The sequence below is a fragment of the Equus przewalskii genome, chromosome 20 (genome assembly GCF_037783145.1).
Source record: "Equus przewalskii isolate Varuska chromosome 20, EquPr2, whole genome shotgun sequence".
NCBI lineage: Eukaryota > Metazoa > Chordata > Mammalia > Perissodactyla > Equidae > Equus > Equus przewalskii.
This window is the reverse complement of record NC_091850.1, coordinates 26,469,413-26,484,363: the sequence shown is the minus strand read 5'-3', so window position 1 is coordinate 26,484,363 and position 14,951 is coordinate 26,469,413. Positions and strand designations below refer to the sequence as shown.

General features: G+C 36.8%; 1 protein-coding gene across 10 annotated transcripts in view; it reads right to left on the bottom strand.

The window, feature by feature from the left end:
* The window catches only part of FYB1 (FYN binding protein 1), a 159,035-nt gene that overhangs the window by 38,166 nt on the left and 105,918 nt on the right, over positions 1-14,951 (bottom strand). For all 10 annotated transcript variants that reach the window (XR_011530356.1, XR_011530360.1, XR_011530357.1 and 7 more), the window contains exon 3: positions 8,069-8,225. Coding sequence is in view for 3 of the 10 variants with exons in the window: in XM_070586950.1 (XP_070443051.1) it covers positions 8,069-8,225 (157 nt within the window). In the remaining 7 variants the exon portion in view is untranslated. The remainder of the gene's footprint in view (positions 1-8,068; positions 8,226-14,951) is intronic.

Here is a 14,951-nt window from a genome sequence, read left to right as displayed (position 1 = left end):
GATTTACAGGAGTCATTTAAGCCTTGGGAGGGTTTTGCTTAGTGGAGTTACTAAATTTGTAGTCAGGTATTTGAAATGCTTAAAAATAAAATTCAGTATATAAATTTATACATGCAATGTGAAACACGTAAGGAAGTTTAATTAACTAAATTTATAAACACAACTATTGATTTGAAAAAACTTAGTCTGAGTTGTTCAATCATCAGTCAAAGATCCCCCTGAAAATAATTATTCTTACTCAAATAAAACTTACTGAGGTATAAATAAGATGGCAAGTTATGTTATGTAAAGGACTTAAAATAAGTTAGGCCTTTGCATTATCAACTTTAATGAACTGAATATTAATTAAAAGCACAAGACGTAAATCCCTTTGACATCAAAATACACTGACATTCTGCAGAACAAAATCCATAGCTCTTTTCATGGTATACCAGGTTCTCATGATCAGCTTTGTTCTTTTACAATTTTATTTTTCACATTTCCTTTTCTTGCATCATCTTCTTTTCACGTACTAATACTGAACTAACTTGCACTCTGAACACTTGCTGGTTTCTAGTTCCCCCGTGCTAAGCCCATGCTGTTTTCCTTTTCTGGAATAATCTTCTTCTCATCATTCCCTGCTTGTGACCCTCCTTAATCTGTCAGCCTCTCCTTAAACTCTCCCTCCTCTGCGAGGTTATCCCAGACTCCCCTAAGCCCACGCAGTTGCTGCGTCTCTGTGTCATACCTGCTCCATTATAGTGGTTATTTTGTTTGACTGTAATTATAGAGTAATTGCTTGCAGGTTTGTCTTCCTACTATGACACAATAAGCCCCTTGAGGAAAGAGGTTGTCACTTTGTTGGTTAATTTGTTACTATGACTGTCATTTTTAGAAAGCCATTAGAATAATTCCTGTCATGTATAGACTTTGATTTTTTTTTATTTGATGAATTAATGATGTCTCAGTAAAACTAAGAAACTAGAAGAATTTTTATTACTAAAGTGAATTGTTTATAAGGATTTTTGAAAAAGAATGTTAAGTCAAAAAGATCACTGGACTTGAAGTTTACTTCCTAAAACACTTGGATGAATAACAAATAGTTGCAAATTGAAGGGTGTCTGTACAGCATATTCATACGAATGTGCCTGCACGTTTGTGCAAACCATTTATTACTCATAGGCAATGTTTGCATGCACACATTTATTCATGGACCCAACATTACAGCGTACAAATCTTACTGCTCTTTTAGGTAGGTCTGAATTTATAATATGTATAACATTAAAATATTCAATAAATATGAAATAGTGATAAAAATAAGAATGATAAGAATAAAAGGGAAAAAGATGAGGAAGAGAATGGATGAATGTCATGCATAAACCCAGATCAAACTGTCACAAAGTGCTCAAAAAGTGTTCCAGGCATTGAGAAAAGGCCCACAGAAACAAACAATGAAACCAGTCACCATCCAAGTCACAGAAAACTCCGCAGAGGGAGGGGTAACAGAGAAGAAAAGGAAGCTTATCAGCTGTTATAGGACGGCTATTCAAGAAGGCCCTTCACCAGAGCTCTTTGTTTGTATGCTAACGCATGCAGAATGAAATAGGAAAAGTGAAGTTAATTTAATATTGTGGCTGTCATTTTTAGAAAGCTATTAGAGCTCTAGCTCCTGACTTTTAAAGCTATAAAGCTATTGATATTTATAATTTATTTGCTATTCATGACTTTAGCTTTTACTTGGCAGGTTTTTTAAAAAAGAAGATGGAGGAAATCTAAGTGACCATAAAACTTTGCTCTATACCTGCCCTTACTAGAATGAAATCGTATCAGCTTCTCTCTGGAACATGACTTCCCACATTGAATGCATGAGGAATTGTAAAACCATGACTTGTTGAAGCCAATGCTCTCCAATCTGAGTTAGGTGAGACTATCTGGTAAGGCACGAATGATATGGCAGGGCTCAAATTCCAGAAATTTTTAAGCATTTCTAATTAATAAAAAGGTAATAATGGTAAATTCTTACTTTTCCTCTAATTTTAGAGACAAAAAAAAATTTATACTGACTAAGAATGACCTCAGGGTAAGAACTGTTTAATCTTTTCCAATCTTAGTGACTTCCCATTACTTATTATTTTTTATTACTTCACTTTTCCTGTCTCATTACTACGAATAACCATGTAATTTGTTTTGTATACCAAAATATGTAACCATTGATTCTGTTTTCATGTGAAGAATTAATTATACTATTAAAATTATAATTAATTTCTTAAAATAGTACCAAAACATGTTACACTACAGATGTTGATTTGAACGCTAATAATGATAAACATGCTCATTTGATCCATTTCAACTCCTTATCAAATGTCTGAGTAAAATAGCAGAAAATGTAGCTAGCTGTTTTCTGACCACTAGGTGGGGAAACAATACAGTTTAAAATATAATATAACTTTGGCCTCAACTAGTCTATTTTTAAAGATGTTTATTATTTCTAATTCTCACTGCCTCCAATCTTTTACGTTCTGAAGGCATCCTGACCTGAAGATGTAATTACAAGTGACTTCTAGGAGGTAGGTAGGTGATGAAGCCCACCAATACCTCCTGAAATTCCTTCTTTGATCTCAATTAGAGATTCCTTTTGTTGCCTTAAGCAATACCGCCTCTCCACCCTAGTGAGAGCTGTAAACCTTATCAGTCATTTATTCCTTTGGGAAGCCTGTCCCCCACCTGAGCACTGGTTTCCAGTTGCTCTAGTCCTTGGTTCCAGGAATTCTCCCTCTCTACACCATTATCATTTTCCCCTCTTAATGGATCTTTCCACCATTTCCACCAAGATACAGACTGTTATTCCTTCCATCAAAAAAAAAATCTGGGTGCTGGCCCAGTGGAGTAGTGGTTAAGTACACATGCTCTGCTTCAGGGGCCCAGGGTTTTCAGATTCAGATCCCGGGCATGGACCTACACACTGCTCATCGAGCCATGCTGTGGCAGCATCCCACGTAAAGTAGAGGAGGAATGGCACAGATATTAGCTCCATGATAATCTTCCCCAAGCAACAAGAGGAAGATTGACAACAGATGTTAGCTCAGGGCTAATCTTCCTCATGAAAGAAAAAAATCTCAATTCCATTTTTTCCACTAGTGACTGCCCCATTTCTTTGCTTCCTTTTTCTCCTTAAAGAATTGTCTATACTTGCCTTTTCCAGTTTCTTTCCTTCCATGCACTTTTAAAGCTATTTCAATCAGGCTTATATCCCCATTACTCCCCCAAATTTCACCCACACTGTCCTCCAGTCTTCACTTATTTGGTCTTCATCCTCAGCCGACAGTTGATTGCTGCCTACTCCTTGGGAATTTTATCTTTACCTGGCTTCTAGGACACCACATGCTTGTGTTTTTCCTACGTTAGTGGTTGTTCCTTTTTACTCTCCTCTGCTGATTTTTCTTCCCCCAGGCCTCGTACAGTTGGAGTGCCCAGGGTCACTTCTTCTCCTCTCTAGTTATACTCATTTCCTTAACAGTGATCTTAACAGTCTCAAGAATTTGTGTGGAATACATGCCTATGGCTCTCACATTTATGTTTTTAAACCAGAACACTTTCCCAAACTCTTTACTTCTTATACCCAATTGCCTCCTCAACATCCCCATTTGGATGTTTAAGAGACACCTTGGATGTTTAAGAGAAGCTTAACATAGCCATGCCCTCTGGATCTCCTCCTCACCGCCCCCCCACAAACTTGATCACCTTCAGCCTCTCCCATTTCAGGTGATAGAAACGTCATCCCTATGGTGGCTCAGGTCAAACACCTTGGAGCATCTTTGATCCTCTTTTTCTTTCATACCCTGAATCCAAATTCTGTTGCTTCTACCTTCAAAATATATCCAGAATCTGGATACCTCTTCCCACCTTGACTGTCATCATCCTAGTTAGAGCCACCTCCATATCTTGCCTGCATTTCTGCAATATCTGCCTAGCTGGTTTCTCTGCTTCAACATTGGCCAAGGTCTCTTTTCAGACAGCTGTTAAGGTAATCTTTATAAAATAGAAGCCAGAAAACATCACTGCTCTGCTCACCCTCTTTCAGTGGCTCCCACTTCACTTAGGATAAGAGCCACAAGCTCTAGCCTGACCCACAAGGTCCTATAGGAACTCAGTCTTTTCCTCCAACTCCTTCTCTTGCTCACTCTACTCCAGCCTTAGTTACATCCTTCCTAGTCCTCGAACATTCTAGGCCTTTGTTCCGTCTGTTCTCTTTGCCTGGAATGGTCTTCCTCCAGAGATCCACATGCCTACCTCGCTCACTTCCATGAGCTTTGCTCAAGTATAACTTCTTATAAAGGGGCTGCCCTCACCTCTCTGCTTAAAGTTGCAACAAGAAGTCCCCAACCCCACCCTCACACTACACCACCTAACCCTGCTCTATTTTCTCCCACAACACTCGATATTCCCTAACATATTATATCCTTGACTCGTTTATTATTTTTATTCCTTTGGTCCCCTTCCCCCGTCTTATGAGGGCAGGCATCTTTATTTTGTTCACTGATATTCCCTGACTCATATTACAAAGGCACAAAATTGTGGCTCAAAAGATAATTGTTGAGTGAATGTAAAAAAATCTATTAGAATTTGACCTGAGTGGCCTTTGATTAGAGAGGGGAGGAATGGCATTTGCAGGCTGACAGAGGGAACACCTGGGAAACATACATGTGTGTGCTTTGAAAGGTGGTAAAATGAGGAAAAGCACAGAAACATCCATATCTCACAATTTTACTTAAAGATCATCCTGTAAATTTCTTCTCACATGAAATATAAATTTTTGCACCTCAACATTAAGCCCCATTTTGCTTTCATTTCCTCTCTGTACCTCATCTGGCTTCTCCTACTTGGGGGAAAGTTTCTAATGCAGACATTTCTTCTCTTCGGAATTTTCTTGAACTCTCTGACGGCAGCCTGAAAGTCTTTTATTATATGCCACATTTTTATTTTTGGAAAAAAAATTGTCTTATAGGTGTCCCTTCGCTTTCATTTCCTCTTTTCTCTCCATTTGACAATTAAGTTTCAGTTACTCTAATTATAGTTTATCTAGGTAATATAACACAGAATTTTTTTCCTCTCCATCTTTCTTCTGAGAGTAAGTATTTTGTGGAGCTGGTAATTCTTAGATGAAACAGATTTTCTAATTAGGAGTCCTTAATAAGATGGAAATAGGAAAAAAAAAAGATGGAAATAGGAATGAAGTAAAGTTTATTACAATTAGTGAGTTTTGCTAATTTCTGATGAAAACAATATTACCAGTGAGAATTTGAGTCTGGCTGGTTGACAGGCCCTTTTCAACTTTGCAAGAATTCCCTGCAAAGCTGGGAAATTGACCAGCATCCTTATGAAGAAGGTGTACTGACTAGAGAATTGTTTTTAAAATCCTGTCTTCCTTCTACAACTTTGTATTCCCCACCTTATCATAATAGATTCTAGGGAGTAAGTTGACAGGAAAAAGAGTTAACCTAGCAGGCCTGAGGCTGCTATTTTTAGAAGAATCTGCTATCAAAATTGGCCCTTGGTTTGTATCTGGGAACTCAGCTTCTAAAACATTCCTTACATTGATAAGAAAACTTGCCTGATCAATGAGAGTGCTTTGCTGTGCCTAGACTATGTAAACAATGTGATTTATCATGAACATCTGCTTTCCTTCTAGAAGTCTGGTATTTTGGTAGTTACTAGGCAGAAGGTGCCTATGTGACCAGCTCTCAATAAAAATCTGTCTCTAATGGGCTTCTCTGGGAAGCAATATTACATATTTGTTGCATTTTTATAGCTGGAGAAAGGAGCACTCCGTGTGTCTGCTCCCAGGCTTTGAAGGAGTGTTACTGTGATCAATCTTAGCCACGAGTCCTACTATAAGGTGAGTCCTGTGAATATTTTCAGTGAGTCATCAAACATATGGGTGGTCCTGGGGACACCCAAAACAGCAGGAATAATGCCAAATACTCCTCTCCACAATTTCTTTGATCAAACAATACCAGTCTTCATGTCTTAGAAGCGCTCAGGAATTCACTCTTGAGGTATTTATTAAAATTTCTTACTAGAATTACACAAGATCCAGAAGGCTGACTGAAGCCAGCAGCTGGGATAGGGTCACACAGTAAAATTCAAAAGTAGTAAGTTCAAAATCTAGTGGGTTAAATTTATCAGAGTAGGAAAAAAATTAGGAAAAAGAAACAGGATTTAATACATGCGAAAGGAAAATAATTTACACGGAAATTAGGGGTATATAGGAACACATTAATTCGTTATTTTAATTAAGCTAATGTTTATTTAGCACATATGTCAGTAGGCAGATGGCTTACGCTCTTATTTGGTAGCTGGATATCATGGGGTATTAGAATCTTTAAACTAGAATTCGTAAACTTAAATGCCTGGAAGAATATACAGTTAACGTAAATGCACAGTGCAGGCTATTTACAAGATAACAGCCACTAAGCTCCTCTAACACCTTCTAGTTACTGCCTTTAAGCTCCCAAAAAGTATAAGTGAAACAAAGTGGAGGCTACCCATGACAACTGTGTTTTCCACTCTGCCCTAAATTGTGGTCATCAGCATTTAAGGAAAGCTGTCAATCATTGTTATTGACAGATTCTATCACATAGATTATGGATTTTAAGTACTTTAAAAGTAAAGAACATCAAACTGGCATGGGATTGAAGTGAAGGAAAAACAATCTATAGCTAAATGTTTTGGGATATTACTATTTGTGGTAAAGGAGAATCACGTACAGCAATCTTCTGGGAGAAAAAAGAGAAGATCTAGCCTGGCTTGCCATAAGGATCTATGCTTGCCATTGTCGGAATACTTCTTTTTAAATCAACATTTCATTCTATTCCCATCTTCCACTTACTTTTCTTCAGCCAGTTATTCTGGTAAATCATGGATAAATAGCCCATGCATAGCAACCCACACAGTTTTGACATTTCTGAAAGGTACCATGTAAGAAAATTTAAGCCAGAGTGCTTGAATAAAAGTTTCTTAGATTTTTAACACACAGCCAAAAATCTGAAGCGTAAGAGAAAACCTGCAGTTTTTTACTTAAAGGAGGTCATTTAGCAGGGTCATCAAAAGCACACATTTACTTTGGCCTCAGACTGACATTGGCTCAAATTTCTCCTCTACATTCTTGTGTAATCTTGGAGAAGTTGCTTAGCCTCTGTAAAGTTATTATTATTTTCTTTGCCTTTTCTCCCCAGTACATAGTTGTATATTTTAGTTGTGGGTCCTACTAGTTGTGGCATGTGGGATGCCACCTCAACATGGCCTGATGAGCGGTGCCATGTCTGCGCCCAGGATCCGAACTGACGAAACCCCTGGCCTCCAAAGCAGAGCGCACGAACTTAACCACTCGGCCACGGGGCCGGCCCCTGTGAAGTTCTGTTTCCTCAGCTGTGAAATGATGATGACCCAACCCACTTGATAAGGTTATAGGGATTATATACGTAAAGTGCCTAGCACATCATAGGCAGCCAGTAAAATATGGTAGTAGTGGTGGTGGTGGTGATGATAATGGTGGTGGTAGTGATGATGATAATGGTGGTGGTGGTGGTGATGATGTAATGGTGGTGGTGGTGGTGATGATAATGGTGGTGGTGGTGGTGATGATGATGGTGGTGGTGGTGGTGATGATGTAACGGTGGTAGTGGTGGTGACGACATAATGGTGGTAGTGGTGGTGATGGTGTAATGGTGGTGGTGGTGATGGTGTAATGATGATAGTGGTGGTGATGATGATAATAGTGGTGGTGGTGATGTTGGAAGAGATGGTGGTGATGCAGACCCAAGGAATGCTTCAGAACTTTTAAAAAGGCAGTGGAAGTTTTCTTCAAATGTACTCATAAGAAGAAAACCACAGTAAAAACAGATAAACAAGGGTTGCTCAAGGGTATGGGGGCACGAGATCAGCCTGCGCAGTCATCCCTTCTCCCTCCCAGCTGCCCACCTTTGTGGTCCAGCAGTTTACCATGGAACCCTTAGCATTCAGCCAAACATAGCTTGAAAATCTATGCCAAGAGACTGACAAAGAAATGGCAAGATAATCTTTTGCTTACTTTAGATCTAAGGGAGGTTTAATGTTTCTGGGAGGTAGGCTTGGGACTGGCGGTTGTGATGGGTGAGATGCTGGCAATGGCGGTTGGCTGGCTGGATGGGATGGTGGAGGCGGTGGTAGGGAAGTTGTTGAGTAAGACGTTTGGCTTTTGCTGGTACCTGAGAAGTGAAGCAAACAATACCATGAATTAAGACAAATCCTTAAAATATAAGAACTGTCTATTCCAAGTATGCAGAAATGAGGATCTTAAATATAAAAATGTAAGAAATGCATCCCAAGTTTAATTAATGCTTTAAAGAATCTAATATTTGAAGTATTATGGTACAAGCCCATAATGTTTAAATGTTCCATTTTTATTTTTTCCCTAAGCTTTATTGAGGTATAATTGACAGATAAAATTGTAAGCTATTTTGAGAGATTTAAAGTGTATAATGTGATGATTTGATATACGAATATATTGTGAAAGAATTCCCCCCACCAAGTTAATTAACACATCCGTCACCTCACATATTTGCCTTTTTTGTTGTTTTTGGTGAAAACATTTAAGTCTTATTCTCTTAGCAAATTTCAATCATACAATATAGTGTAATCAACTACAGTCACCATATTTTACATTAGATCCTCAGATCTTATTCATCTTAGAGCTGAAAGTTTGCTCCCTTTTACCAACCTCTCCATATTTCCCCCACCCCCAACACCTGGCAACCAATTTTCTACTGTTTCTATGAGTTTGACTTGTTTTTTCAAGATTCCACATATAAGTGATACCATGCAGTACTATATTTGTCTTTCTCTATCTTGCTTACTTCACTAAGTATAACGCCCTCCAGATTCATCCATGTTATCACAAATGACAGAATTTCCTTCTTTTTTAAGGCTGAATAATATTCCGCTGTATATATACACTTGATCTTCTTCATCCATTTACCTGTTGACGGACACTTAGATTGTTTTCATACCTTGGGTATTGTGAATAATGCTGCTATGAACACGGGAGTGCAGGTATCTCTTTGAGATAATGATTTTGTTTCTTTTGGATCATGCGGTGGTTCAATTTTTAATTTCTTGAGAAACCTCCATACTCTTTTCCATAGTGGCTGCACCAGTTTACATTCCCACCAACAGTGCACAAGGATTCCCTTTTCTCTACTTCCTGGCATTTGTTATCTCTTATCTTTTTGATAATAGCTATCCTAATAGGCATGAGGTGATATCTCATTGTGGTTTTGATTTGCATTTCTGTGATGCTTAGTGATGTTAATAAATGTTCCTTTTCTTGAGATAGATAAGTTCTTTGAGTTTAATTTGCACTATTAAAAACAATTTCTCTTACCTTGTTAAGGAAAAACACTTGTTAAATCTAGGTGTAGAATATATGGGTGAAAAATTTCATAATAAAAAATAAAAAACAAACAAGCAAAAAAGAATTTCTCTTATCTTTTCAAAGCTTTTGTAAACCTTCGTTTCAGTATTCTGGATTTTGTAAATAAGCCTACAACAATTTTAATACCATATTCTCTGTGATTTCACAAATGTAGATTATTTTTCATTTGACCCATTATTTTAGACCACAGAGGTTTAGTTTTTGTATCTACTCTCATGGATCATGTATTCTTACTTGTATTCGATGATCTCCTTGAATCTTTAATGAGACGATAAGTTTTGTTTGAGGTGTTATTTCTAACATCTGTTGCCAATTTTTTTTTTCTTCTTCTCCCCAAAGACCCCTGGTACATAGTTGTATATTCTAGTTGTGAGTGCCTCTGGTTGTGCTATGTGGGACGCTGCCTCAGCATGGCCTGGTGAGCGGTGCCATGTCCGCGCCCAGGATCCGAACTCTGGGCCGCGGAAGCAGAGAGCGTGAACTTAACCTCTCGGCCATGGGGCTGGCCCCTGAGGTGTTATTTCTAAATATTGAAACATTAAACAATCTCACAAGTAAATCACATATATTGTAGAAACTGTAATATGGGGGCAAGAAAAACTAAACAAATATGAATTGTTCATAATCCCATCACCCAGCAATACCTACAGAGTTAGATGTATTTTAAAACATTTTAGGGGATGGCCCGGTGGCGCAGCGGTTAAGTTCGCACGTTCCGCTTCTCAGCGGCCTGGGGTTCACCGGTTTGGATCCCTGGTGTGGACACGGCACCGCTTGGCACGCCATGCTGTGGTAGGCGTGCCACATATAAAGTAGAGGAAGGTGGGCACGGATGTTACCTCAGCAGGCTTCCTCAGCAAAAAGAGGAGGACTGGCAGTAGTTAGCTCAGGGCTAATCTTCCTCAAAAAACAAAAAAGCATTTCAGTGCAAATATACACTTTCATGGGATGGGAGCAAAATGGGATCATTTTGCTATTTTGCTACCAGCTTTTTATTTTTCTCAATATTCATAAATACCTTTCCAGGTTAATATAATTACAATGTAATTTTTAGTAATTGGACAACTTTTCTTTATGTAGCTCTACCACAATTTAAAAAAATTAGGGATCTAATATTGAATATTTGTACTAATTCCTTTCTTTGTTTCTGTAAGAAAAAATGGCTTAGTCTTTGTACATATCTTTAAAGTTTTTTCTTACAATAAATTCCGTTAAGCAGAAATTCTGGATCCAATAACCTTTTTTTAAGGCTTTTGATACAAAAAAATCAAATTATCTTCCAGAGAAACATGAGCTGCCAGCTTCATCAGTTAGTATATGAGAGTGCCCATTTTTGTATTTCTTTGCCAACACTGCCATTATTATGTTTTGAACCTTTGACAATGTTATGGAAAAAAATCTACCTTCTTGTTTTAATGTCATTTTTATCAAACTAAAGTATACTCAGGAATTAACAAGTCAGTGACAAATAACATAACAACAATAAAAACAAAAATTGTTAGTTTTCTGTTCTCCCTCCTGGAGGCAATCACTGCCAACATTTTACATTTCTTTCGCATTTAGCTCTCTCTCTCTCTAATCTTTTTAAAAACCATCAATCAAGCCATATACATATATATATGTACATATATAAAGATTATTATTATTATATAAAGATTATTGACTTTCCATTTGGTAGATGTGAAATTTTGCTCTCTTCCTTTCCCTTTCCAATACAGCAAGAGCATGAGGTTTTTTGATTAAAACCATATTCATTGTTTTTGCAGTCATGACTAGGTAAATACTGTTCTTTGCTGAGTCAACTGGTGTACTATGATTACATTTTCTTTCTCATTCAACTTACTGTTTTCCTGGAGTTAATAATTGCCTCATTTTGTCATTTGCAATGAGTTTTCTTTGGAATTCTTTCTTCTTACAATTTCCAATATTTATAAAATGTCTTTAAACATATTCTACAAAATTCAACTTGTTGGATGATTGATAAGGTCCAATGTGTGGTCTCTATCCACTTGCTCTAATCTGACCTGGTTGCCTTCAAGGTCTGCCACATGGCTGTCATCCTGGGACTTCTCTTTGCCAGCATAAAGGTTCTGATGTATTAAGAGAATGCATTGTGATAAGAGTGCAAGCCCTGGAGCCAGGGCATCTGGGTTTAAATCCTGGCCCCACTACTTACCTGCTGGGTGACTTAGATAAGTCACTTCCTGGTTTAATCTGTAAAATGGAGATAATAATAATGCCACCTCACAGGGTCGTGGTGAGGACTTACGACTTAACATATGTAAGGCACTTAGGACAGTATCTGGCATATAGTAAGCTCAACATTTTTTGTTCAACAAATATTCGTTGAATGCCTACCATATGTCAGGCTCCATTCTAGGCACTAGGAACACAATAGAGAAAAAATAGAAAAAAACATGTGCTCTTATGAATTTAGGGAGATATAGCTGAATATAAGTAAAATACATATGAAATTATGGTGAGAAATTCTATAAATGGTGGGAAGATATATAAGGGTGTACTATTGGCATCTCTTCCCAACTCTGCATTCAGTGACCTCACCATGGTAGACTGAACTTGGACACGATGGGAGTATTTACCTCATGGAAATCAACAAGAATCACAAATTTGGGTTTGATTTATTGTTTTGTTGATTATTAGATTTAAGAGAGTGATAGAGGAAATGCTGACAATGCAGATTAAATTTAAAATGTGCCATTTCTGTAGTCATTACATTGTGAAATAGCATAAAACATTGAGGAAATATTTTTCCAGTATTTGAAAACTATTATACAGCTCAGCAAAGTAGTCACTCACATGATTGGCAAATGAGTGAAGTTCTGATATATATCTTTGTTGGTTCACATTTGCCTTTTTAACATAAATGAAAAAATCAATACTCAGGTTGGAAATATACTCCTTCATTAATGGCAACCATAGGTTGGCTACAGATGTAAAAATCAACAATTGGCTATAATGAACTTTTAATAAAAAGTATTGTATATTTTATTATTATTTGTATATTGTGTGCTACACATCCTTTATATCAATAAAATTTATTACATGTATGTATATATACATAACACACATACACAAAGTTTTCCTAGAGAACTAATTCAACATTTACCAGCATACCATTGCTTATACCTAGAACATTCCTAGGTTCTGTTGGCTTTATGGTGAATAGAATTACTTGTCTCTGTATGTATCTCCCTCCTTTGCTTTGACCCTTGTTCTGTCTGTCATTCCTCCATTTACTTTCGGATTTCATGTTTCAATATTATGTTGTGGAATTATGCACGTTTCCTGACTTCCCTGAATATGAAATTTGTATTTCTTATCTTCTTTGTTTTGAGGCAAGTTTTTGAGAGAAAAAGAGGATGCCCACTTGAAAAATATTTTGTTTTAATTTTACGTCTTTGAGCACTAATGATGTCAATTTTTTTCATCTCTATAACCATGCTTTCATTTTAATTATATTATTATTCAAATCCTTTGCCTATTTTTAAAATGGTACTTGCTTTTTCTCGGTGGCTTACAAACCTCTTTGTTAAAGATCTTAATCTTTTTTCCTCTTACATGGACAAACTGAACATCATCATTTGGCTGCCTTGGCCCCTCCCTCTGTATGTTGATCCCAAAACAAAAAAAACCCAAACCAGAAAACAAGACAAGACAAAACAAAAATCAAACTATGCCCCAACCAAAGAAACCTTCAAAAATCTTCAAAACCTTTGAAGAAAATGGAATATTTTACTGTAAATTTCCTTAAAAAGTCAATGGCAGGATTTTAAACAGCATATTATACAAAAAGCTTCCTAATTTCTTTTAGGTATTTCTGCTTCTTTCCAAAGTTTTTCACTATGGTAATTATTAAAAATATTACCCTCTCTCTTCATGTCCTCATTTGGGAGTTTTACAAATTGCTCAGGTCCTGTGCTTGTGACTTGTGACAGTCCCTGCCAGGTGTGACTCTCACAGGAAGAGCTCAGCTGCTCTTTTGGCAGCAATTTTCTTTTTTTTCTTTTGGTTGAGGTAGGGAGAATTAGTTCCCTTACAAATGTGATAAATAAAAATTTCTAATTGATTGCTTTTTTGTTAGAAATATTTTTCCCAGTTTATTTCTTTCAGAAGTTAAATTTTTTTGGTACGTAGGACTTACTACTTTTTCTCTAATTCAATTAATAAATTCTTTTATGTATAACTTCTATCACCACTGTCATGTTTAGGAAGCCCTTCTCTACCTTGAGAACATATAATTATTAACCTTACAGTTTCTCCTACTTCATTGTCTTCATTTTTTTTACATTTAACTCCTTAAAACTATTAGTAATTGATTTTGGAGTTAAGTGTGAGATCAAGATCTATTAGTATAGGTTTTTGTCATTGTTATTGTTCTTAAATCATTTACCAAATGTCCCAGCACCATTTATCTAATAAGCTATTACTTACTGATTTGAAATGCCTCTTTTATCATAAAATAAACATTAAAAATTCTAGCGAATTTGACAGATGAAAATATCTTCTTATTTTAATTTACAAATAATATGGTTTGATAGATTCATAAGTGATTTGAAAGCTGTACACAAAGAGAATAAGCCACTGTGAGTGGATACTAATAAACCATTGTTCAAACAGAAGGAAAGATGTTTATTAGCCATATGTGACATCTTCTCACGGAAAAGATTTTGGCAAGCAGGAGGCGTTACCATATGAGAGTATTCTAAGGCCCGGAGGTGAGAAATTATAGGCGTGGTTTGGAGAATGACAAATTGGAAACACTAAAAACTGACTGACCCTGAAATCCATGAACTACTTTTTCATCTTCACAAGGTTTGTGAGATTTTTGGATGGAGCATCTCTGGTGAGCCCCTGCTGTTCTGCCTGCCTGGCATCTATTCTCCCTTTCCTAGTCGTAATAGCTTGAGCTACCCAGAAACGGACGTGCTTGCTTTTCCACTGGACTTGGAACCCCGAGAGGGTCCTCCTAGAACTGCTGGAAGTCATCTCGCCACCAATGTGGGAGGGCTTGCAGTGAAACATTTTGCGTCACAATATCTGTGGTCACTTTCAAATACTAAAAGGAATATATTTGCATGTATATAAAATAATTCTAAGGAAATCATCTTAGTTTTTCGGGGGGAAAAACCCAGATAGATTTACCTTAATGTAATATGATTGGCTCTAAAATCTCAATGTGGACTTCCTAAAGTACACTAAAATATAATTAGTAATATTGAAATCCTCAAAAGCAAAAATCTAGTCTGTGGTGATGGAAAGAAGGGGGTGGATATTGAATTATAGGAAAATAAGTAAAGAAGAAACAGAAACAAGAAATCTATAGGAAATTTCTGAGATTAATGATAATTACATTAATTAATCACTTACTTTCTGCCAGGCACCACTGTAGGCATTTTACGTAAGTAAATTATTTAATCTTTGTAACAATCCAATCCTTTGTAACAAACATGTGATTATCCTGTTTGCATTTGAAAGTTAA